Genomic DNA, 23,319 nt, shown 5'->3' with positions numbered 1-23,319 from the left:
GGTTAATTAACATAACAACAAAAACAAGCGGCGAGGGAGACCGAGGGATAGAGGGAGGGAGATAAAGAGAGGGACAGACAGTATTTCACACGTAATTTGCTATTTATGCCCTAGATTTAGTTACACTCTATCCTCTCTGTGATATAACTTCCACAACATTTTGATACATTGTGTGTGTGTGTGTGTGTGTGTGTGTGTGTGTGTGTGTGTGTGTGTGTGTGTGTGTGTGTGTGTGTGTGTGTTGGTTGGTGGGGGATGTAGCGAAGACAGATGATCATGTGAGATCTGTTTACAAAACTGAGGCTGCTCAAGTGAATTTGGCACCACAGAGAGGTAGGGAGAGAGACACATACGGATAAAGGGGGAGAGGGAGGGGAGAGGCAGAGAGAAAACGAGTGAGTGAAAACGGGGATGAATCGTAATAGGCCTTTGAACTGAACGCACTCTCATGAGAAATACTGGAAAATTGAAACCTTGTGTGTGCGTGCGTTGTGTGCGTCAGCCGTCAGGGAAAGACAGCACATCCTCATTCCCATTTTCTCGTTTACCTCTTAATTGGCCCTCAGCGACTCGTCGTTGAGGGCAACGCGGGAGTCTGTAAATGACGTAAACGAGAGAGCGAAGGGTGTGTGTGTGTGTGTGTGTGTGTGTGTGTGTGTGTGTGTGTGTGTGTGTGTGTGTGTGTGTGTGTGTGTGTGTGTGTGTGTGTGTGTGTGTGTGTGTGTGTGTGTGTGTGTTGTAATTAGAGAGCAAGGAGACTATAACCCCCACCCCCCATCCAAACCTCTCCGCTTCTCCTCCGCCTTGTTTGCTGTCATGGAGTGTACCGTGTTCCCTTAAGCACAATGTGCCCTCGGCGAGACAGGACCCGATCGAGCAGCAGACTACAGTGTTTTACAAAACCCACTGCACTTCTGGTGAGGAGACGTCAATACAACGACACAGAGAGAGAGACAGATGTCGTCTTGGCCGCATCCCATGTCTTGTGAAATCGAAACATTGCTTTTGGTTTTGGATCGTCACAATCATCGTCACACCTCGAAAGTCTTGCGCTGTAGTACAATTAGCAGGACATTTATAAAGTATTCTTGAGGAATTGCAGGTAACGACTTCAGTGTCCCGGACTATTATTTCCCCCGGCATATTAAAAGTTGAATCGCTGAAAAACGTTTCTTGGCAGTGTTTACACTCGTCACCTCGGGACTACTTGCTGGTTTATATGCATCCCGTCAAGTGGTGCAGTGGTGAGTAGCCTACTCTAGACGCTTAGACTAGTAATCATACCGAACTGTATTTAGTTATAGATATTGTGTACCACAGTAACGCCGTTCAAAGCGTTGGGAAATGGCAGGGGACAGGGTTTGGACTGCAATTTGAGTTGTTGTGGTTGTTGTTGTTGTTGTTGTTGTTGTTGTTGTTGTTGTTTGTGCTTTTAATATGTGCTCAACATTGCTTCGCTCCCATAAAATCACAGTGGTAGTCCAAGAGGCATCGCTTTGTGGCCACTGGCCAAGTGTTCCACTATCAATGATTTACCCGTTACCTGCTTCTGACACTACAGCTCCCCCCGAGCCAAACACAAATACAACAAACTAACATACTAACAAAACAACACCTACAGTCCACACAGCATTGCGTCGCATGATTGTTTTATCATAGAGGTTTGACCATGCTTGCATATGCTCTGTGTAGGTGACGTCGTGTAGGCTACTCTCTGCTCGACCCCTGCTCAGGGCGGGGGTAAGGTGACATTTGAAGGAGAAATAGACACTCAGACCTGGAATTTGGTGGGGCAGCGACTCTGGTTACAGGGAGAGGGAGAGAGAGAGGGAGAGAGAGAGGGAGAGAGAGAGAGGGAGAGAGAGAGAGAGAGAGAGAGAGAGAGAGAGAGAGAGAGAGAGAGAGAGAGAGAGAGAGAGAGAGAGAGAGAGAGAGAGAGAGAGAGAGAGAGAGAGAGAGAGAGAGAGAGAGAGAGAGAGAGAGAGAGAGAGAGAGAGAGAGAGAGAGAGAGAGAGACTTGAGTTCAGATCAAACAATAAATCTAAATGCGCACACACAGACAAGCTTAAAGCGAGACAAACCACTAGAACTGGTTATTCAGTAGAAATTAAGAAAAACATTTGCAAACTATGCTAAACCAATATGCAAATTCAACCTTGAGGTTCTGCAAATTATCTGTGAATAACAAAAGCACTGGAATTCTCACTCAACATTCAGCTATTCAAAGTTCGCCTCACCTTTGACTGGAAATACTGAGACTGATTATAATAATGCTTAAGGACTGCTATATGTCATCCTTTTCCGTCATCTTTATACCTGACATTTCAGGTACCATTCTAGTATACATACATATACTATATGTGACAGTTTAAGAAACCCGCCTGTAAGAAACTATTCACCTCCATCAGCAAAGACCTTAGTATGTCTTTCGTTTAGTTAACAATAATTCATATTAGTGTATAACTTAGCAATATCAGGAAACAACACTTTATGCGAGACTGCAAGTTATTAATGTTGTGTCGACGTGATCCTCTCCCAACCAGGGTGTCTTTGTGGATCTGGAATGCAAAGCTCAGACCTCAAATGCAACATGACTACAGAAGACTTCTATCACCTGCCCCTCAACATCTATGTCATTCTCCTGGGCATAGCCCTCTTCGTCTTCATGCTCAGCCTCATCATCTGCTGCTACATGTTCAGGTATAAAACAGGCCGACCCTCTGCATGAGATTCTCCAAACTTTCACCCTGCTTTGAACGCCTCGCCCTATTAAATGTGTTTTCTCATGTTTTTATCCAAGCATATGTATCCTGGACAACTATCAGCATCAGCATTCTCATCTGCTACAGCCCATTTTAGGAATTTGGTTTTACTATTTACTATAGTTATCAAAATCAACTTAAAGTGAAGACAGATACAGGACATTGAGGAGCAGGTTGGATTATTGGCCGTTTGCTCAAGGATCCCTACAGGTTGGACGATGGGTATTTGGGGATCAAATCCAGTATTTTCAAGCATTTCCAACAACTACACTTTTACCTGCCGCATACTTTGTTTTTCTATTAGTAAAGGATACTTTTTTCTATGCTCTTCAAAAAAAAGGTATTTATTAGTAAGTAATGATTCAGAGTCTGAGGGAAAACATAATTTGTGTTTCTGATGAACCTCTGTTGGTCGTTCTTCAGTGTTTTGGAATCCTCCGGTTCTCATCCTGAAAAATAAAACCAAAACATTTGTTGGGTTTTGGTTGTTGTTACTTAATACCAGCGTGGCAGAAATTTTTCCTGAAGTTGCTGTGTCGAGGCGTGACGCTATGTTTTGCAAGAGGACATGCAAACTGGGAGTCTTGGTTCAAACCTTTACACCTAAAGTAGGTAGACCTGTAGGCATCCGGCCCATGAGAGTACATGTTTTTGCTTCTTATGGACAAGTATCCGGAGGCTTACGACAAGTCACTTGTATAACTTATTAGTGAATAGAAATTTAACATGGGAAAAATCTAATGTTGATCTTTTTTTTTATATACTAAAGACTACGACGACAAAGCTCTAGAGAACAGTATGGATATAATCAGGTAAGATGTGAGCTTTGCCGTAGCCTAATTTACTTCCCTTTTAAAGAGTATAACACAATAGAACAAGGACACATCTGAGGAAAATGAGGATGTTAGTGCTACCATTGCTTATTTGCTAAATCTGGTACCTGAAGATCTGACGTACGATGACAAATGAGACCTGACACTAATTCAAAACAAATGCAACGATACACTTTACACAAATATTATACAAATCATATAATTAGCCGCAGACATATTATTTATGTTTAAATGTTTAAATATGGTAAACATTTTTGTATTAACAGGTCGTTTTGAAAGAAGCAGGAAATAAACTCGAGCTTATTGGTGTAAGTTGAATAATGTGACACAAAAATATCCTAATGAATGTTAAGTCGTGTTCAAATGTTCAACTATGGGCCATATTTCAAAGCATGATATAAAAGTGGGGATTTTTGTTGTTGTATAACGTACCAAAATTAGGTAAATCAGGATCATTATCCTAATATTGTGCATCATGTCTTCCTAGTAAATTCCAAATGTAATAGTAGTAATACATGAACATACATGCAATTTGAGCCGTGACCACCAAAACGATCGGGTCATAATTAGTGAAATCATGAATTGTGATTTTCGAGATTACTTTCTTGATACTCGTTCTTTTTCCAACATCGCAGCAAATGTGCGCCGTATGCTTGGAAGAATTCCGCAGCCGTGATGAACTCGGAGTGTGTCCCTGTTCCCACGCCTTCCACAAGAAGTGAGTACTCAGCTCTGGGTGGACACAAAACAACAACAGTTTGAACATAGAGCAGTGTTTCTTAAACTACAATTTGAGAAAATCATTTGCTATACAGTTGGTGGTGGGTTGTGCGTCCTGAACATAACTATGTTCAGGATGATTATTTCATTTAATTCCAGGTTTTATTAAAAAGATAATAACCCCAGAGATAGAGGATAGGAAGCAAATTTTCTAGGGTTCTCAACCTCAAAAAACATTTGGACAGGAATTTTCATAAACTTCTGAAACATGTTATTCAGAACTGCCGTCTGTTATTGTCCAATGCATTGCCCTCCAACGAGTGACCCCAGGCTTGAGAAGCTAGCTGATCAACTGACGAGTAAACGTTAAACCCCCAGGTCCTGTAACCAAGCGGTGTTGTTGACTAATGTTGCAGGAACATGGCGTATTAAGTCAGCGTATCGAGTCACCGCTTCTTCTTCCTCTCCTCAGGTGTCTGCTGAAGTGGTTTGAGATCCGCAGCGTCTGCCCAATGTGCAACAAGCCCATCTCCCGCCTTCTGCCTGAGGCCTCAGTGCAGGGAACCCAGGCGCCCCAAGACCCCCCCGAGGTCTGATTGGAAGGAAAACATTTTTTTTATTACCACACAGATAGGCCAGTGAATGACTAGCCGTGTTTTTTTGGTGTTCACCACATCCTTAGGACTCCAGTGTAATCGAGTAGGAACAGAACTCTTATGTGCGATGATCCACATAAGACAATCATTCAGAGGGTGCATATGATGACATGTTGAACTTTGAGGAGTTGTAAAGAGGTGTGTTCAAGTTTGAGGCGCTTGCTCGTGGATAGAAAGTTCTTTCAAGGCAATCTCTGTCTCGTCCCTGAAGTAACCTTTCTCTACTCCCTGGAGTCAGGAGCTGGAATAGTGATGATCTGGGTGGAGAGGGTGGGGTTTGGCCCATCGCCCTCCTTCACCCAGAGACTCAGAGACTCCAGCCATGTGTGGGAATGGTGTATTCCCAATTTACTTCCCTCCCCTCCTGATTCTCACTCCTCTAACATCACTGACAGGGCCCGGAGAGGGTGGCTCTGGCCAAAAGAGCCCAACCAAAGACCAAAGGAGAAGAGGAGGCCTATAGGGAATGTGACGTGCCATGTTAACAAGTCCCTGCTTCTGTGGGTCTGTTGATCAGTAGTATGCGGCTGCTATAGAGGAGGCCGCAATTTAAGAACTACTTTCTTTCAAGGTAGTACTTATAGTTTCCAAACCACTTGTAGTTGTACAGGTTTATTCAATATTCTACTGAAACTGCAGCTTCCTCTGTCGCAGAAACATACTGCTCGTGTTGGTTCTGTCTCACAAGATGGTGCCCGGCAGTAACTAGACATTCCCTATACAGATATTTACCCAACATTTTAACACTGATCATGGCTTCACAAGGAGTGATTGGGTCTATATTGTGTCTGCAATATGTCTCGGCATCATTGGCCGGTTCCCTCCAATAAGCAACAAAGAGTCACGGTTTACACTAACTATCCCTAAAGGCAGCATAAAGACTCAACTAGGTTACAAGGATGGATGTAATGGTGTTTCATTGGATTGTCATGAACTGTCAGGTGAAAACTTCTTCAAAAAACCCAACACCAGCTATTCAAAAAAAAGAAAGACATCAACTCCTGCTTTTGCCTCTGGGGTGAAGGCATGTATACAGCAATGAGACTGAGAGTTTAGAGGACTATTGCCTTGACTTCCAAAAAAAAACTGGGATAGGGGTTAAATTCTTGTTTGGCCGGTTGGTTAATGGGAACACCTGTAAGCACTGCCACATGTTTCACTCACTACAGGGTTTGGAATATAGAAGGAAATATAGTCAATGAATATGGTTGAATAAACATATATCATTTTAAGTTATTTCTAGAGGTTTTGTATCATAAATTGCTTTTAATAAAGTGGGTATTACTAAAAATATTTTGGCAATTGAATGTGATTCATCTGTATACCAACCAGTGACTCTTTATATAAAAGGAGTCACTGGTTCGTAATTGTATGTTTAAAGTTGAGGTTGAAAATCATTGGCAAACTTGCTGAAGGATCATTTGCCGTAAACAAAGATCTTGATTGATTCATTTAGTTGTTGAAAGAATGACTAGATGGTTAGAGGGCATTTTAAAAGCTCACACCCTAATAAGTTCTTTGATTTTCAATCAAACAATACACCTTGTATTTGTAGAATTGCATGCAATTAAAGGGTATCGATTTTTCAGCCTTGAGATGGTTGTTACAATGGACCGTGTTCAGATAAAGCCAAATATTTTCCGGTAGATTTTATCGGTGGTTACACCTCATCTGCTGCACTAAGAACCCAGTTGTGGATATTTGGTGGGTGGGGAAAGAATGCCAATTATACCTGTTCAGACCTGCTGTAGTATCAGCCCTGTATTATTTTGGGGCGTCATGTGCCTGAAGGGTGTGTCCTAGCAATGTGCTGAAGAGATCCTTGACTGTCTATCCGGGATATACCACGTAAACTCAGAGTGGGATACGTGTTTGCTGAGAACAGATTTAATTTAGGCTAATATCTGTTATGTCTGTCATGTCTGAGTTTGGACAAAAGTTATACCCTTTAGTGAACTCAAATCTATGAAGCATCATAATTGTAACTTGTATGGTTGTTACTGGGGTTTTCCTTGTAAAAAACAAGACAAAACTAAACAAATATCTTCAGGAGCCAGCCACCCCACCCAAACCCATACTGGATGGCACTGTAAGCTGTAGATTTTGGTTGCAATCCAGGTGTCTGACAAGGAAAAATAAATGTCCAACTTCAACCCAAAGGGGAATTCCCTCTTGGCTAAGAGGCTGGTAAATAAGGAGATTACCTGGGCTACACTATTCACATAGACCAAAACCCATTCATTAATGGCAAAGACAAAATAGTTTGATGTGGCAATAGCATGATATGCCGATCTGATATGCCACTCTATGCCAGTGGTAACAACTTTTATCCTTAGGTGTACCACAGAATGGTCATCAAGACCTTTTTTGGATCAGCTCATATAGGAATGCTCAAAAAGGTGGTTAGAAAATTAAGCAACACTGCTTAGTGTGTTCTGCTGAAAAAATGCCAGTGGAAAACATGGGATGAAATGCACGCTAATCCATAGCGACACTATTATTTGAAATAATAAGTCATAATACTTTATTTACTGAACAATATTTATGATATATTTATTATCAATTATCTATGTTATCATTTGTATATTATTGTAAATGTCTGTCTTTCAAGAATAACATTTGACACACCACATTTGGTACCCTCTCCCACCCTGGTAGAGTGGTTCCAGAGTGGTAGGCTACCACTGGTTGAATAGCGCTGCTCTAGACTGGCATAGTGGAAGCTATTAAGGTTTAAAGGAGACATATTATGGTGTTTTCCCAACAAGTAAACATAATATATGAGTTCCAGAAAACAGAAAACATGTTTTAGAAGCTGTTTGCTGGAAATATCTCACCTACCAGTATTCCCCTCTGTTTCAGTCCCTTCAGAATGCGCTGTTTCTGGTTTCTGTAGCTTTAATGCAAATGAGCTGCTGCCAATTGACCAATGAGCTGTCACAGTGAACCACAGCATGGAGTAGAAGTGATTGTTGCCGTTTGCGGACTCCTGGAGCTCTATATATATACTATAATATGATGATGATAATAATAATAATAATAATAATAATAATAATATTATTGTTATATTATATATAGGTTATTTATAAAATATATCTAATATCACCGCCAAAAGCTATGTGTGCCTCGGATGATATTATGAATCATAAAGACTGCGTCTGACGTCTCTGGTACTTCCACAACAAGTAAAGACTCGTAGTGGGGATTATGTCAGCCATGGTTGAGAAGAATTGGGGGAAAGGAACTTTGGCCTTGACTCTCTGAAGTCCAAATGAAGCGTGACATGGAGGAGAAAGGGATTGTACTCCGGGAGCTGAGATGCCGGACTGCTGCCTAGCTTCCCCCGCCGGAGCTGCCAGATTGCCGCCGAAGCTTCGGCGTTCAGCGGAGCATGGCATGGCTTTTTCAACGGTGCGTGCACAGTTAATAATTTGAGAGGGGTCTGGCTGCAGACATCCACCCACACGCTCCAGACATCCACTCACAGAACTTCCGCTGCAGACATCCACCCACAGAAACATCCACCAGCACACCGGAAATGGCAAAAATAAATAAATGTCGTTTTGCACTGCGCAAGCGCGAGTTGCAAATTCTATTGCCAACGTGTGAAAGGGAGGGGACTGCACGAAGCTATGTGACACGTTCGGTTCAGCTGCACTTGGAGGTTATGGTAGGTGACTATTCAAAACAGCGATACAATTATAAATGCACGAGACTGGCATTTCTTTACCGATCTATTAGTTTCATTAAGTTTAGATTTTTTCATCAAACAAATAACCGAACGTTACACCAACATGAAGCATTGTTTTTTTAATCCACACTGACGTGGGTAACGCTAGCTAGGTTTAATTTTTGCAAGATAGGCAAATGTGTTTTGGAAACGTTATAGCCTATAGTCGGTCTTATTAAACGATTTTACAGATTTGTGGATGTGTTGCGAGTGTAAACGTTTTTAAGATGTTGACTTTTGACAGTCATCTGCAGTGGCGGCGCCAGAAATAATTTGTTGCAGTTGCTTAACAGTTGCTGTATGAATTGAAGTGGTTGCTGTTCAAAAAAAAAAACCTTGATCAAAACACCTGAAATTGGCAGAGGCACGGCCGGGAAGACATTTTCGGCACGGGTTGGGGTGGTTGCGGTCCCGTACGAGGCAAGTTTACAGTACAGTAACAACACAGACTAATCGCACCACTGTGATTGAGTGTGATCGTATCATTTGACAGTTCAACGTGCGCTATCTTTCTCCCTCTCCCTCACACACGCACAGACATAAAGACGTAAAGACATAGAACAATATGGAGGAAGATCTTTAAGAAGGCCAACATGAAAATAGCCCAGCGGCATGTACACATTCACTGCTAGTCCAGGTGGCACTGCGGCCACACGACATATAACAAACAACATAGTTCTCTCAATCAACAGCCCGTCAGCAGTCCCCCAACTACAAGGTTAGCTGTCCTGTCAATAGTGGTGAATTGAACATCTCAGACCTACCGTCGCCACGGTACATTCCAAAGCATTCACATTAGTTGCGCGATACGTCTCAAATGTAGGCCTATGTGGAACATTAATACAATAGTTGCTATTATTGTTGATACTATTATACTTCATAATACTTCTATTAAGGGCGGATCATACCAGGCTACGATAAACCCATCCTTTGCAAGAGCCAAACCTAGAATCTAGTTCTACTTCAAAACAAAATCACATGGGCCCCAAGTCAATATGCTGCGACGGGCAAACTTAATAAACAAACGGCCTACCTTAAATCGATGTCTTGATCACAGGACGTCTTGCAATATTCCACTTTAATCCATACGGTTTAACACACCAACATTGCTAGCAAGCATGTGCTAGTCCAGTCACGGCCCTGAAATGTTGACGCTACTCACTGATTATGCACTTAATCTGGTGATTCATAAAACAGGAATGGTCGGTATGGTGACGGGTAGGCCTACCGCATTCGGCCATAGGTTTGACTCAATTTTACGGAAAATGGCATTATTTCAAATATGTTGTTTGAGTTTGACAAAAAATCAGGGGTTGCTCTGGGGTTTCTGATTAATTGCTTGGAGTTGCTATAGCAACGGCAAGCAACCGTTTGGCGCCGCCCCTGGTCATCTGTAGACCAACAGAGTTAAGTTGTGATAAAATAATGACCACGAATTGAATTGACGCAGCTCGTTCCGCTTTAACTAGAGTTGCACCTATCAGCTGTTCATCTCCGCTGCGGTGGCTGAGATCATTCAATTGACAAAATCGATCTTTAAATATTCGATCGGCCTGTTTAGTTCATAGGCTACAATCTGTTTATAACTAAGAGATCATAACACTTAGTTCAGTTAAAAGGGGTAAAAGAGATGAAAAATGTAATAAAACGGATAAAAGTTAGTGAATTACCATAGCCTACTATCCTGTCTCAAATCCAAATGTTCAATGTCCCCCAGTCAATAGGGTGCTGGGGCTCGGACAGTTCATAAAACATATGACAGAGAGAAACAGATGTAAAGTACAGTATGAGGTAGAAATATATCTTATCATTAATTATATGCCAATAATAGATAAAGTCAATGCTCTGAAGGGACAATAATTGCTGCACACCCCTAATAAATATTAAGTTTTTCCAACTTTCAGCCAGTTTCGTGTAGACTACCACTACTGAATTACCGGCCTTTATATTGTGTGTGTGTGTGTGTGTGTGTGTGTGTGTGTGTGTGTGTGTGTGTGTGTGTGTGTGTGTGTGTGTGTGTGTTGAGGTTCTGAATTTGATTAGCTGTTGAGTGTATGACGCGCTTCCGAATAAAGTGTTAAAACGTTTACAATGTTTTGATTTTTTTATGACTTTACTTATTCACTTGGTTACACACAGAGCTAAGTTAAAACACAGACTTCAGTTTGTCGTATTTAAAAATGGGAAAACAAGGTGGTCCAGGAGCACAAGGTAAGACAATATTATACACAATTAGAGGCAGATTTTAAATGAATGATGGTTCAGAGTAAGAATGTAGGAATGCAAAAGTGCAAATAACATATGATAAATATGTGCAGTCGAATCTTATGACATTAAGACAGCCGAATGTAACATAAATAGACCTAATATAAATATGTCAGAAAAGGAGAAGCTATTGAGGAATTGTTCTAACTATTCCTGTCCACTCATACATAGTTGCTGCATTTAAAATAATTATTAGCCTCAATCTCTATTGCCCTTTATTTTTTTATTTTCTGGCAATTTTCCATTGTATTTGATGTTGTAGGGTATCACAAAAAATAAGTATAATAAGGAAAGTATGGGATAATAGTAAGAAAAGTAAGGGATACTTTAGCGGTTATCAACAGGTTAGCGATGATTCTTATTTCTCCCACAATGTATTGCATGACGTCACATAATCCCTCGAACAAGTTAAAACGATCAGATTTCTTGGTGTATGGTTTGACCAAAAGCTTACATGGAACACTCGCATAACAAAGGTTCAGAATAAATGTAAAAAGGTTGTTAATATACTTCGTTGTTTGGCAGGACAGGAGTGGGGAGCGAGTAGAACATCTCTATTAAACATATATCTGGCACTCATGAGATCTGTGTTTGATTATGGGTGTATAGCTTTCATGTCAGCAGCAGAAATTAATCTCAAGAAACTGGATGTGTTACCAGCGCTTGAGAATCTGTAGTGGTTCTTTTAAAACATCTCCAGTGTCAGCAATGCAGGTTGAGATGGGAGAAATGCCTCTAAGAATAAGAAGAGTTAAGTTAATGCTTGCATACTGGGTAAATCTTCAGGGGCACTGTGATACTCATCCCGCAAAGAGCGTTTTGAAAGATTGCTGGGAACACAATGAGTCTCATCTGAGTTTTGGATGGGTTGGTGATGCAAAAGCTGCAACTGTTGGGTTATGTCAACGACAGTACAGTTCCGCAGTGTCATTCTCATCAATTCCTCCTTGGTTATTCCCCTTGCCAAGTGTTGACCTCAATATTCAGCTGGAGTTGAAGAATAATTCCAAACATCTTCCAGTGTGGCGCATAGTCAAGAACTATTTTGATAAGCATTTCACAAACTCCGTATTCATTTTCACAGATGGATCCAAAGAACCAGACAAAGGGAAAGCAGGTGCAGCAGTATTCATCCCGTTGAGCGAAACTTGCATTAAGAAAAGGGTATCGGACCATGTATCTGTATACACCACAGAGCTGTGGTGTATACAGATACATATTGGCATTACAGTGGATAGAGGAGAAGGAGGTACCCAACACAGTTATTGCTTCTGACAGTTTTTCTGCTCTATCCAGCATTAGATCAGGAAGGTCGTCTTTTAGAATGGATCTATTCAATGAAATATTTTTTATAATGTACAGACTGCAAATGAAGGGCATATTTACATGTTTTATCTGGACTCCTGCGCATGTTTGTGTGAAGGGAAATGAGCAAGTTGATATTCTGGCCAAACAAGCACTCAAGGTATTACATGTAGATCTCCATGTTCCTCTGAGCAAAGCTGAGGTAAAATCCTTCATCAGGACATATGCACAAAATACATGGCAGGAGCATTGGGGCATGAGTGAAACAGGTAGGCATTTGTACAGTATCCAAAGACACGTTGGTGATGGGAGGAAGGTGGGCTTCAAACGTAGGGATGAAAGTATAATCACTCGTCTTAGAATCGGGCATACAGGTCTGAACTATTCACTGCATAAAATAGGCAAGCATCCTACTGGGAAATGCCAACACTGTTACCAGCCAGAAACCGTTGAGCATGTTTTAGTTAATTGTAGTGAGTACAATGCCCAGAGAGACCACCCTTTTCAGACATTTAGCAAGGCAGAACACACCAACTTTTCATTATCAGGGCTTTTGGGGAAATCAGCAGGCAATGCCTATCACAGCATTATTAAGTTCCTAAGGGAAATTGGTGTAGTAGAAAGAATCTATTTTTGTTTGTTTGTTTTATTTTATTTAATTTTTATTTATATATATATATATTTATATGTATAGACATATATAAAATTGTATTTATTTTTATTTTATTTCCTTTTATTAGCTGCAATATCTCTCGTTCACACTCCAGTCCAGTTGGTGGCGGTAATGCACCTACAAGTTGGTTTGCTAACCGCCAATAAAACCTAAAGAAGAAGAAGATGACGTCACATGAGGTACTCAGATTATATAACTAAATATATAGATAGAGATAGCCTATATAGATAAATATATATAAAGATAGATAGATAGAATAGCATTGATAGATAGTGAGGGATATTATAGCATAACATAGATAGATAGTGAGGGATAGCATAGCATAGCATAACATAGATAGATAGTGAGCGATACCATAGCATAGCATAACATAACATAGATAGATGATAGAGAGAGAGTAGATATATAGATACAATGGTTTACTACTGTGTTTGTGGCGGGTGCAACAACTCCAGCAAAAGTGGACATAGGGTCCATTGCTTCCCCAAGGACAAAGGGATCTTCCAAAGCTGGGTGCAATTTGTTAAGGTTAGGCGAGCAGGTTTTTCCGCTAGCTCTGTTACCGCGCACTCAAGAATATGCAGCGCGCATTTCAAGGAGGAGGATTACCACTCAGGGGATGCCAAGATGGTCTCACTTGGTTTAAAGAGTGAGAGGTTGGCAAAGTTAATTCCTACCGCCGTGCCGTCTGTGCATGCAAACCTCTCTGCCTGCCCTGTCCCGAGGTCGAGAGACACCGTCTGCCGCAAGCGAGAGAGTGCCACGGTAAGCATCATGCTATAGCTGCTAATTACAAGCTGCGCGTTAGCTAGCTCTGTGTATTTTGCATACCGTGTTCCCTTAGACACAGCCTCCACTACAAGCATGATCAGTCTGACATTAGAAGAGCATATTCCGTGATTCACGAATATGAGCCAAAACAAAATTGCCCTGAAGTAGCCTTAATGTAAATGTCCATATCGTCATGAAAGCTTCATGGCTAGTGTTTGGATCAGTGATCGTCATCATCAAGCGGCTTTCACAACAGTGTGTTTGCGTTTTGTGTTGTGTCACCAGGGCTGTAGTGGAGGCAAACGCAGTTTACCCACCTCTGAAATTTCAGAAACAGAGTTTACCCACAACTCACTTCAGAGTTTAGCTACCTCCCAATACAGTAAATGCACTACCCTTGGTTGCGAATCACTGATCTAAGTATTTATAGTTTACCCAACTCTTATTTCACCACTACACCCTTGCATTTCTTTTTTATATGCTTATATATACTATAGCCTACTTTATACTAATATACTTTTTTTTTTTTTTTTTCCGCAAGATGTTGACAGACGCCTCACAGCAGGAGACCGTGGACAGTGTAGACACTGTGGAGAGTGTCGATACTGGGGATCAGCCCTTGCCCTCCTCCACTTCTGACGCTGGGAGTGGGACACAATGTTATTTGAAGCCCCCGCGATGGTCTCACGGTAAATCGAGCGAGCGTCAAGTCTTCTGTCCAAAACCGGAAGCGTTTATCCGATTTTATACCTTAATTTATTACGTTCATTTATGTAAACACATTACGTAACGCCCGAGTTTTATTTTATCTTCCGATTTCGCCCGTTCATTTATGTAAACACATTTATTTTATTTTCCGATTTTGTGTGTGTGTGTGTGTGTGTGTGTGTGTGTGTGTGTGTGTGTGTGTGTGTGTGTGTGTGTGTGTGTGTGTGTGTGTGTGTGTGTGTGTGTGTGTGTGTGTGTGTTGAGAATTTAGCCGACACTTTTATCCGATGCGACTTTAAAGGTTTTCAGAATTTCCCCCAAAAATCTTTTGACGGAGCGCTGAGTGGCTACACAAAACATGTTCCGATCAGGTTTCGCGCATTTTGACTGCACTTGAAAGTCGCATAAGATACCGCGGGAAGACCAAAGTACCCAGCGGGAAGATATATCGGTCTTCGTTGATTTAACGTACATGAAAATTACAATTCCACGACATTAAAATTACAAATACATACGCACCTCTAAAACGTAGATGAACCAATAAATAATAAATCAACTCGTAGTCGTTCCCCATAGCTTAGAGTCAGTTCGAGGTTTGTCAGTGTACAATCCTCCTGTCTTTGAACGTCTCATTGGGCGCCTGTTTACACACATCCCGGAAGACCGTTGCACCCGGCAACTCGTGGGAAATACAACCGGGAACTATCGAGTAAACAGCAACAGAGACAAGTAAAGACGATATACTTGAGAACTAACCTTTGAACCCGAGTTACTTACTCTACTGTAGCCGAGACACCACACATTTGCTCCTCTAAACCAAACGGCCGACCCGGTAATAACCAACAACCATCACCAATGTGAAACGTTGAGTTGTTCACTTTTGTTTTAACGCCAACGGGAGAGTCCACCGCACGCGCTTTGTTTTAATTGTGAACTGCTTTCTAGTCCACAAGTCGAGAATGTCCCTGTCAACACACGAAGTGGAAGAGACGCATCAAAACAAAGATGCTTCGCCCTACATATCAGATACCGACTCCGAAGATGAGGTAATTCAAAGAGACAACACTTCTATCATTGCAGCAAGTGTTTTACTCCTTAACCGTTGATATTGAATAAAACGTTGAATCAACACGTCGATGAGAGCATTATTTGTTTGTATTCATTTGTACTTTTTCGAAAAAAATATTTTTTACAAAAGGTAATGTGACGTAAATACTTTGCTCCATGGTTTGATTGTCCAACTTTCAGGCATAAGGGGTAATGTTACCAGTAGACATTTTGATTAATTATGTTATTTAAATGTTTGCATCTCTCTCTCTCCCCCATAGCCCAAGCTTCCTCTCAACCAGTTCTATCCATACATCCGTTGTGGTCTGTGCTGTGGCTTCCTCATTGATGCCACCACCATCACAGAGTGCCTCCATACATGTGAGTCCACATCTTGGAACGCAAGTCCCAAAGTTAGAGGCCCTTATGATGTTTTTTTTTAAATTTTCAGTTGAATTTGATGACTCTATGATGTATATCAACAACAACATGAAATCTGATGCAATAGTCCATTTACCTTATTGAATGGAAATTGTACTGGTTTTGTGAATTTCTTAATTAGATTATTAAAGCATTGTATCACTTTCTCAATTTCTCACAGTTTGCAAAAGCTGCATCGTGAAGCATTTCTTCTATGGCAACAGGTGTCCTACCTGCAGCATTGTGGTCCACCAGACACAGCCTCTCTACAACATACGGTGATATTGATCCTGAGGGTTATCCTCAGGCTGTCTGGAGCACCTAATTTACAAATACTCCAGCCATATGTCTGTAGTACTCTAGAAACAACATTTTGAAGAACCAGATCCATTTCCATCAGCATCAACACTACCTTTTGTAGGCCAAACACTATTTTTCCAAACAGGCTGATAAGAAACCCTTTAATAAGATCATTGTTGTTTCCTCCAGAGTCCCCATAGGGGCCCTGGCTTGGGAAATGCGCCGATGACGTAGTTCCTGGTTCAGCCTAGTCATTAGCACAGCTTCCTCACCCAAATTATGAATACGCATAACTAGTGTAGCTATCGAAAAACACACAAGCAAAATATAGCCCCCTTCCAATTAATCCTAATCAGTTTGCAGTTTGTACACCAGAAGCTGATTTTTGTTTCAAGTCATATATCACATGTAATACTGTATATCTGCAGCAAAGTCTCAATTCTATGCCCTAATTTACGTTTCCTCTATTCCATTTACAGACCTGACAGGCAACTGCAGGATATTGTCTACAAAATGATTCCCTTTCTGGAGGAATGTAAGTAGTACAAATAATTAGTGTTACATTTATAACATGTCACAGCACCAAATGTTAGATTTCTTGGTGTTCTAAGCTGTTCGTTTAGATCTGCGTTGCGTATTTTCGTCGTAGTAGTAATTCTTGAAGTGGAAATAAAGACAGCATGACAGGTTTGATCAGAGGATCAAATAGATGGTTTATTACAGGATGTAATACAGCAAGGTATTACATCACACCTACACTAGTCTATAGTGTAGATGGGTGAGGCGCTCTTGGAGGAGATCCTGCTGCTTTTCTGTTGATCCCTCTTCTCACCGAAGTTGGGGTTGGGCAATCGTCTACAAGCTTCCATCGTCAAATAGCGCCCCCTAGCGATCGCCGATAGTCTATACTATGGGGGGGGGCAACCTTATAATAATTTTATAATAATTATTTATAATTTTTTTTTCTTTTTCTAATTTTTTCTTAAAAACGATGGTCTTCCCCCTGGACCAGCGTGAGCCTCCGCTGATTTAAGTTTCGATATGTCGGTGCCGGCGGCGCTGTCATGATGACACACGCTGATGACACACAGCTCGTAGCTGTGTTCGAAATCATTCCCTACCACGGATATAGTGCACTATATATGGTGCTCGCCATTTTGTGGTGTTGTTCGAATTCTCACAGGTTAATTTCATGCACTATATAGTGCACTTAAAATACCCCAAATTTGAGTGTACATATGATGTTCCCTACGTGTTACTCCCGTATACCACAATGCATGCGGTCGTGTTTTTCCGGAGGGGAAGAAGAAGCTGAATAACCGCGAAAACAAATACATTTAATGATGGAGTCTCCGGCTTTCGTTTAGAAATGTCAACAATTTATTTGGGATTTAACATAGAAAATGTAACATTCAAAATTAATAAGAAAAACCTTGTTCAAGGAAATGTAACATTCAACATCCTGCTTTCCTCGAGAGTGCCCGGTTTGTTTCCATGATTTGGGAGCATCTGTCTGCGTCATACAAATACCCGGCACATTTACTGACGCGAATGACGTTTAGAAGTGTTCAGCATAGAGTCCGAATTCTCGTTTGTTCGTTCCCTATGTAGTGCACTATATCATGAACACTATAGGGAATAGTGAGTGAATAGGGAACGATTTCGAACACAGCTCATGTACCACAGCTGTGACCCGGAAATGGTGCAGCGGGTTGTGATGTGTGATGTCATTTGCGAGCAGACCGGTAGGTTTCGAGCCCCTCCCCTCTCCTCTCGCAGCAGTGAGAAAATACGGCAGGTCAGCGCTACATAGTATGTTTTCCACCTATGGCAGTTAATTTCAATTACAATTTGCGGGGCTTTTTAAGTTGTAAAAATAGCTACCACAGCGCTGTTTTTCAAAAAATAAATAATATTATTTAAAAAAAATGATCGCCTTTTTATCGGCAACTTCAGACGATGGAATCCATCTATCGGCCATAGTCGATAGAATCGACTATCGGCCCATCCCTAGGGCAAGTATTATACTAAAGAAGACATGAATCACAAAATAACAGATGCGGTGTCTCCTTTGATAAGGTATATGGCCCTGGCTATGACCCAGAAGGCCAAACAAATGGAGGATTGTTTGAAATAACACCTTGTATCAGTTGGAAAGGCACTGGCCTGTCCCAACACTATGAATGTGAACACATAGAGACACTAGAATACACCAACATTCTACATTAGTTATACTAGTATTTAGTACTTCTTACAAGACCCTTTGTTTGATAAACTGTTGCATTGCAGAATAAATGTTAAACTTTATTATCATGTCTACCATGATTCTTTGCAGTAGAGCGAGATCAAATGTGTAACTTCTACAAACAGAGAGGCATGGAGGTGCCAAAACCAGGTAATACAAACTTTGCACTTTTATGACCTGACAAACCTTACTAAGTGTTTATGCAGACTAACTTTTACTTAGTCCATCCTGTTTCATGTCTTCTGTTTCTTTCCCTCTCCCTCCTCCTCTGTTTTTTATCCCCTCCTTCTCCTTCATTTTCTTCTTTCTCCTTCTTCCGTCTCCTTCTGCTCCTCCTCATCTTTATTTTCTTCTCTTCTTTCTCTTCCTCCTACTCCTCATCTTTATCTCCTCTTCTTGATCTTCCTCTACTCCTTTCTCCTCCACCTCATCTTCTTCAGTGGTGCTGTCCCCCCCGACTCCCACTGTTGCACGTAAGCCCAAGAAGGACACGTCCACCCACTCCGTGTTCACCATCCCCCCAGAGTTGGACGTGTCTCTGCTGCTGCAGTTTGTAGGGTGAGCCTCTGCTAGATTAGTGGGTCACAGCAGGGGACAAGTTGACTGTGGGATTTGAAATTTTCCTACATATATATACTAGGGCTGTAACGATACGCGTATCGAAACCGCGACACTCAAAGCCACGAACCTGTCTCGCGGTGTGAGTAGGCAGAAGCGCGATACGCCCTTTCTAACTCCGGTCAAATTGTCTAAATAATAGTCTGCTGACACCGCCCCCTCTTATCGATGCCGTAAGTATGCGACGAGATGCCCTCTCTGTGATGACAGCTCTCCGTGGCTACGGAGGATTGCATTTCTCCACAGCCGCATCTGCGATATGGGCGACATTTATCCAGAGTGTGCCAAGCGTAAAAAAAATTGCCTGTGTGATCCCTTTCTCTATTGTTTTGTGTGATTTGACCGGCAGTTTGTCTGCTTATAGGTCGGAATGAAGCGGCCACCGATTATTGACAGGTTGGATACTTTATTCTACCGGACTCGTTCGCTTCTTCACTAGACACACACGCTACCGCTCGCTCTCCTCGCTTGTCCACTCACTCGCTGACGTCACTCACGCACACACATACGTACACTGCCTTTCTCGCGCACACACATACGCTAATCGTAACACATGCCTCGTTATTGCGACGTTCATGACGTTTTTTTCCATCTATTGAAAGTTAGGCTATTAAACATGTTGCACTCTATATGGCCTGATTATGTCATTATTTAAGCTATAGCCTAATAAGAAGCGCTAATAAGATATTTGACTAAACCAACCAAACTAGTTGAGGGTTTTTGCCTACCTGCAAGCATCCTCCAACTGCAATCTTTGGTTATTTATTTATTAATTTAGCTATACTTTAATAGTATTCTTTCTTTTCAAATCTGTTCAGTGTTCCAAATGATTTGTTATTAAATGTTACATTAAGTTAATTGTTAGATAAGTGTTGTTTAAATAAAATGCTTTTTCAATTTTTAAAAATCGTGGGATGTATCGAACCGTGGGTCAAAAATCGTGATACAAACCGAATCGTGAGTTGGTGTATCGTTACAGCCCTAATATATACGGTATATACAATTTATTTTGAAGAATGTTTGCATATTTTACTGCACAAAACAATGTATTTGGCTTGTCATTCCATTTGTTGCCAGATAGTGTCTCTCTTGTGTTGCTGCTCCATGCAAAAAAGCAACTAGACTTAACTTTAGCTATAACGTGGCCATTGCCCTATATGACTGACTGTGTTATTACCGAGATCGAGATGTAACGAGAATCTAATTATTTCATTGTTTTGCCTAAAAAGAACATGCATAGTTATTTTTGTAGGTTATGCTGAAACAGCCACTTTCACACATCACAATTTTATTATAGGAAACACAACATTACTACATGAAATAAGCATTGACACATTGATTCATGAAATAAACATAAAAATATAGATAATTAAAAAGTACAACTGACTTAAATTGGGGTCAAGACAAGCACTGCATTATATTGGAGGTGTGCTATCAATGCGTATTATTGTGAAGGTAAAGTGTAATACCAAACATTTTATTTTGTTTTTTCCCCCAGTGCTGAGGATGGTATCAAAAACTACAAGGTAATAATTAATTTAAGGTCTTGTATTTATGTGGAACAATTAAACCTGATCCTATCTCAGTCAAAACAAAGTGGTAAGACAGAGATACCAGAGTTAACCTGATGATGACAAAGTATACCGCTACAATGAAATGCGACCGAATTAGTAGGAATCAAAGCAGGTTGATAATTTCTGATAACTTCATAATTAGTTATCAGTTGAACTGCAAAAGGGTCCAGAGGCAAAAAAATATATTAATTTTTTTTGAGCGATCCCATTGGTCAAAAAAAACCTATTTATTTAGCTTCTTATTCCCTTATCCTTATTTCGAAAATTGAAAATGCTGTCTTGATATCAGACTAAAGCTTAACTCAACCGAATCATAACGTTTAAATCGATGCATCAACCGATTCTGTCATTTTAAATCGATTCAGGGGCCCACGTATCAATGTAGTCGCATCTGTGTTAATCCAACCGGTTACCGTTTTGTATCGGTGAACCGTTACACCCCTAATAAATATAAGATCGTGTAAAATAAAATTTCTAATGTTTTCTTTTCAAGTCTTGTAGAATAAGGTAACCTTAACGCTTATGGCTGAAGGTTTCGCCAAAGAGAACGTAACTTAAATCTGTGAATTTGCCACTTTCAGAGGTGAAAGTATAAGTCCCAAATAACTGACTTGGCATTGTCTCGTCCCCCAGCCGCTGGAGAGGCGCTACGTTCGGGTGTCTGGAGAAGCCACGGTGCGCCACGTGGAGCTCTTCATCAGGAGGAAGATGGAGCTCAGCCCCACCTGCCAGGTCAGTGTTTTACAGGTCTCTTAAGACAATGTGTGTGTGTGTGTGTGTGTGTGTGTGTGTGTGTTTGTGAAGAGTCGTACGCCTGACAATGGAATATGAATAGACTTATTAGGGAACAATTATAAAAAAAGAAATTACAGTATGTCAGAGTTTTATATTTGGCACGATGCTTAATGACAAAATTATCTGTCCTATTTAATCATTTAGCCGATCTCAAGCAGCCAAGCTTTGGATACTAGATAGTTTCTAAAAATAGTAGTATCCCTGGCAGTGCACAAATCTAGGTAATGCGGAGCAACATTACTCTGATATAGATGGAGATGTTAATACATTTAATGCATTTATTACAAGGTCTGAGATTGCATTATTGATTGGCACAGCAATCAGCTTCTATTTTCGATGATGGTATATTTTAGTGTTATAATATAGGTCTACCGTTCAGCTCTGCTGAGGATTCCAAGCCGGGCTGGGCCTCCGGGTATTAGGGGCTGCAGGTTTACATGGATCAGATTAAGAGCTCAGGGTCAGGACCAAACATAGAGCAGAACAGGAAGTGGGCAAAGGACAGGAAGAGGACAGGAGCATGATCAGCTGGCATTCAGACTCTTAATGCTATTAGAAGTCTTTGGTTTTTCTCAGTTCCCGCTTGGGAACCGGGAACCGCTGGGATTATCTATTTATTTTTATTTTCAGTAATTGTCCCCAATGCTAATTGCCAACTCTTAAATCTGTCCTTGATTCAAAATACATGCTCACGGTATATCTTACTGTTTTGTTGACCCTCAGCAAATTATTTAAATATACCTATATTTTAAAAGGTTCTCCAGGTCTTGCATATACAGCTGCCTTATGATTCGTCGCCCAAAGTAAGTGTAGTGTGTGAGGTTGTGGTGTGAGATGTGCTTGTGCTCCCCCAGGTGGACATGGTGTGTGGAGATCATCTCCTGGACCACGACCAGTCCCTCAAACAAATCCAGAACACCATGGGAGAGGAGGCTGTCCAGGTATGTACACTGGGTTTCTCAATCACACTGTCTCACAAGTTGGTCCACAAGCCGTAGAGACAAAGGAGAAGACTTAAAAATAACATCAATATAGACACTCTGATAACTATCTGTGTCCCAGAACGGTGTGTAGGAAGTGTTAAAACTATTTTTAAATCAATGCTCTCCCCCCTGTAGGATGGCCTCTTGGTGCTCCACTTTGGCCTCGTTCTACCAAACGAGTCCTGAGCACGAGACCCTCCTACGGACATACACTCAGTGGGTGTGTCTGCTCATCTCAGGCTCCCGGCACCGCCACCTACTGGGCAGACTGGGTCCTGCTGGGACTAGTGATGTAGTGTTTTTTTGGGGGGACAAATGTATTGGAGACATTTGGGAGAGAGGTAGGAAACCTGCCCTCCAAATAAGTAACGTCGGAGGGAGAAACGGACAAACCGACATAAATGCCTTCCTAGGAGAGGTTGTCGTAGGAGCGCACCACTACTCAGGAAGTTCTTGCACCCAAACACCATCCCTGTTCCCAAGGGATCGACCGTCTGGACCATCACCCCGTGCCTGTTGATTGCCATGGAAATGGCTTTATTTCCTCCACCAATGGTCATGCTGATGAGGTCGTATGTTGGGACAAAGCACAGCGACTTCGTAATAATTGTATGCGTTTGTTTTGCGTTTACGTTGTGGGATGGAGAATTGATTATTTAAAATAAAATAAAAAAAAGGGCTCCAAATGCAATTACCTCTTACTAGCGTTACCAAATTTATTTTTAATTTATTAGGATTGAACTTACTTGTACATTATCTTCTGAATCAATTGCTTCCACGTTGAGTGACGCACGTCATCTCCCAGCTTCTCACTTCCGTACAAGCTTTTTTTTGTTACTGTTTTGAGACCTGTAGGGAACTGTTTTTCAAAGTACTTATTTGCGTGTTTAATAAATATTTGTGTGAAACTGAGG

At 41.2% G+C, this 23,319-nt stretch overlaps 2 protein-coding genes across 8 annotated transcripts; both read left to right on the top strand.

The window, feature by feature from the left end:
• The first annotated feature begins 718 nt into the window (after positions 1 to 718).
• LOC115559570 (RING finger protein 122) lies at positions 719 to 6,559 on the top strand. 6 transcript variants are annotated; one of them, XM_030378431.1, is made up of 8 exons: positions 759 to 917; positions 1,181 to 1,244; positions 2,544 to 2,700; positions 3,532 to 3,574; positions 3,862 to 3,903; positions 4,231 to 4,313; positions 4,788 to 4,905; positions 5,367 to 6,559. In XM_030378431.1, exons 1-8 carry the CDS (start codon positions 846 to 848, stop codon positions 5,454 to 5,456), a joined length of 669 nt encoding a protein of 222 aa, XP_030234291.1. In that variant the 5' UTR covers positions 759 to 845; the 3' UTR covers positions 5,457 to 6,559. The 6 variants fall into 6 exon arrangements, with proteins under 6 accessions (XP_030234297.1, XP_030234295.1, XP_030234292.1 ...); XM_030378434.1 differs by having other exon boundaries at positions 761 to 1,102; XM_030378435.1 differs by lacking the exon at positions 1,181 to 1,244 and having other exon boundaries at positions 720 to 917.
• A 6,810-nt stretch (positions 6,560 to 13,369) lies between these two features.
• On the top strand, positions 13,370 to 23,317 carry pcgf6 (polycomb group ring finger 6). Of its 2 annotated transcripts, XM_030378429.1 has the most exons (12): positions 13,370 to 13,709; positions 14,257 to 14,404; positions 15,369 to 15,469; positions 15,752 to 15,851; positions 16,072 to 16,168; positions 16,670 to 16,725; positions 18,526 to 18,585; positions 18,876 to 18,993; positions 20,552 to 20,579; positions 21,261 to 21,359; positions 22,277 to 22,363; positions 22,541 to 23,317. In XM_030378429.1, exons 1-12 carry the CDS (start codon positions 13,572 to 13,574, stop codon positions 22,589 to 22,591), a joined length of 1,083 nt encoding a protein of 360 aa, XP_030234289.1. In that variant the 5' UTR covers positions 13,370 to 13,571; the 3' UTR covers positions 22,592 to 23,317. The 2 variants fall into 2 exon arrangements, with proteins under 2 accessions (XP_030234289.1, XP_030234290.1); XM_030378430.1 differs by lacking the exons at positions 13,370 to 13,709; positions 14,257 to 14,404 and adding an exon at positions 15,032 to 15,255.
• Positions 23,318 to 23,319: the final 2 nt, after the last annotated feature.

This window comes from Gadus morhua, chromosome 15, assembly GCF_902167405.1.
Source record: "Gadus morhua chromosome 15, gadMor3.0, whole genome shotgun sequence".
In the NCBI taxonomy this organism is placed as follows: Eukaryota; Metazoa; Chordata; class Actinopteri; order Gadiformes; family Gadidae; genus Gadus; species Gadus morhua.
The sequence above is the reverse complement of the archived record's forward strand: the minus strand, read 5'-3'. Positions and strand labels throughout refer to the sequence as shown.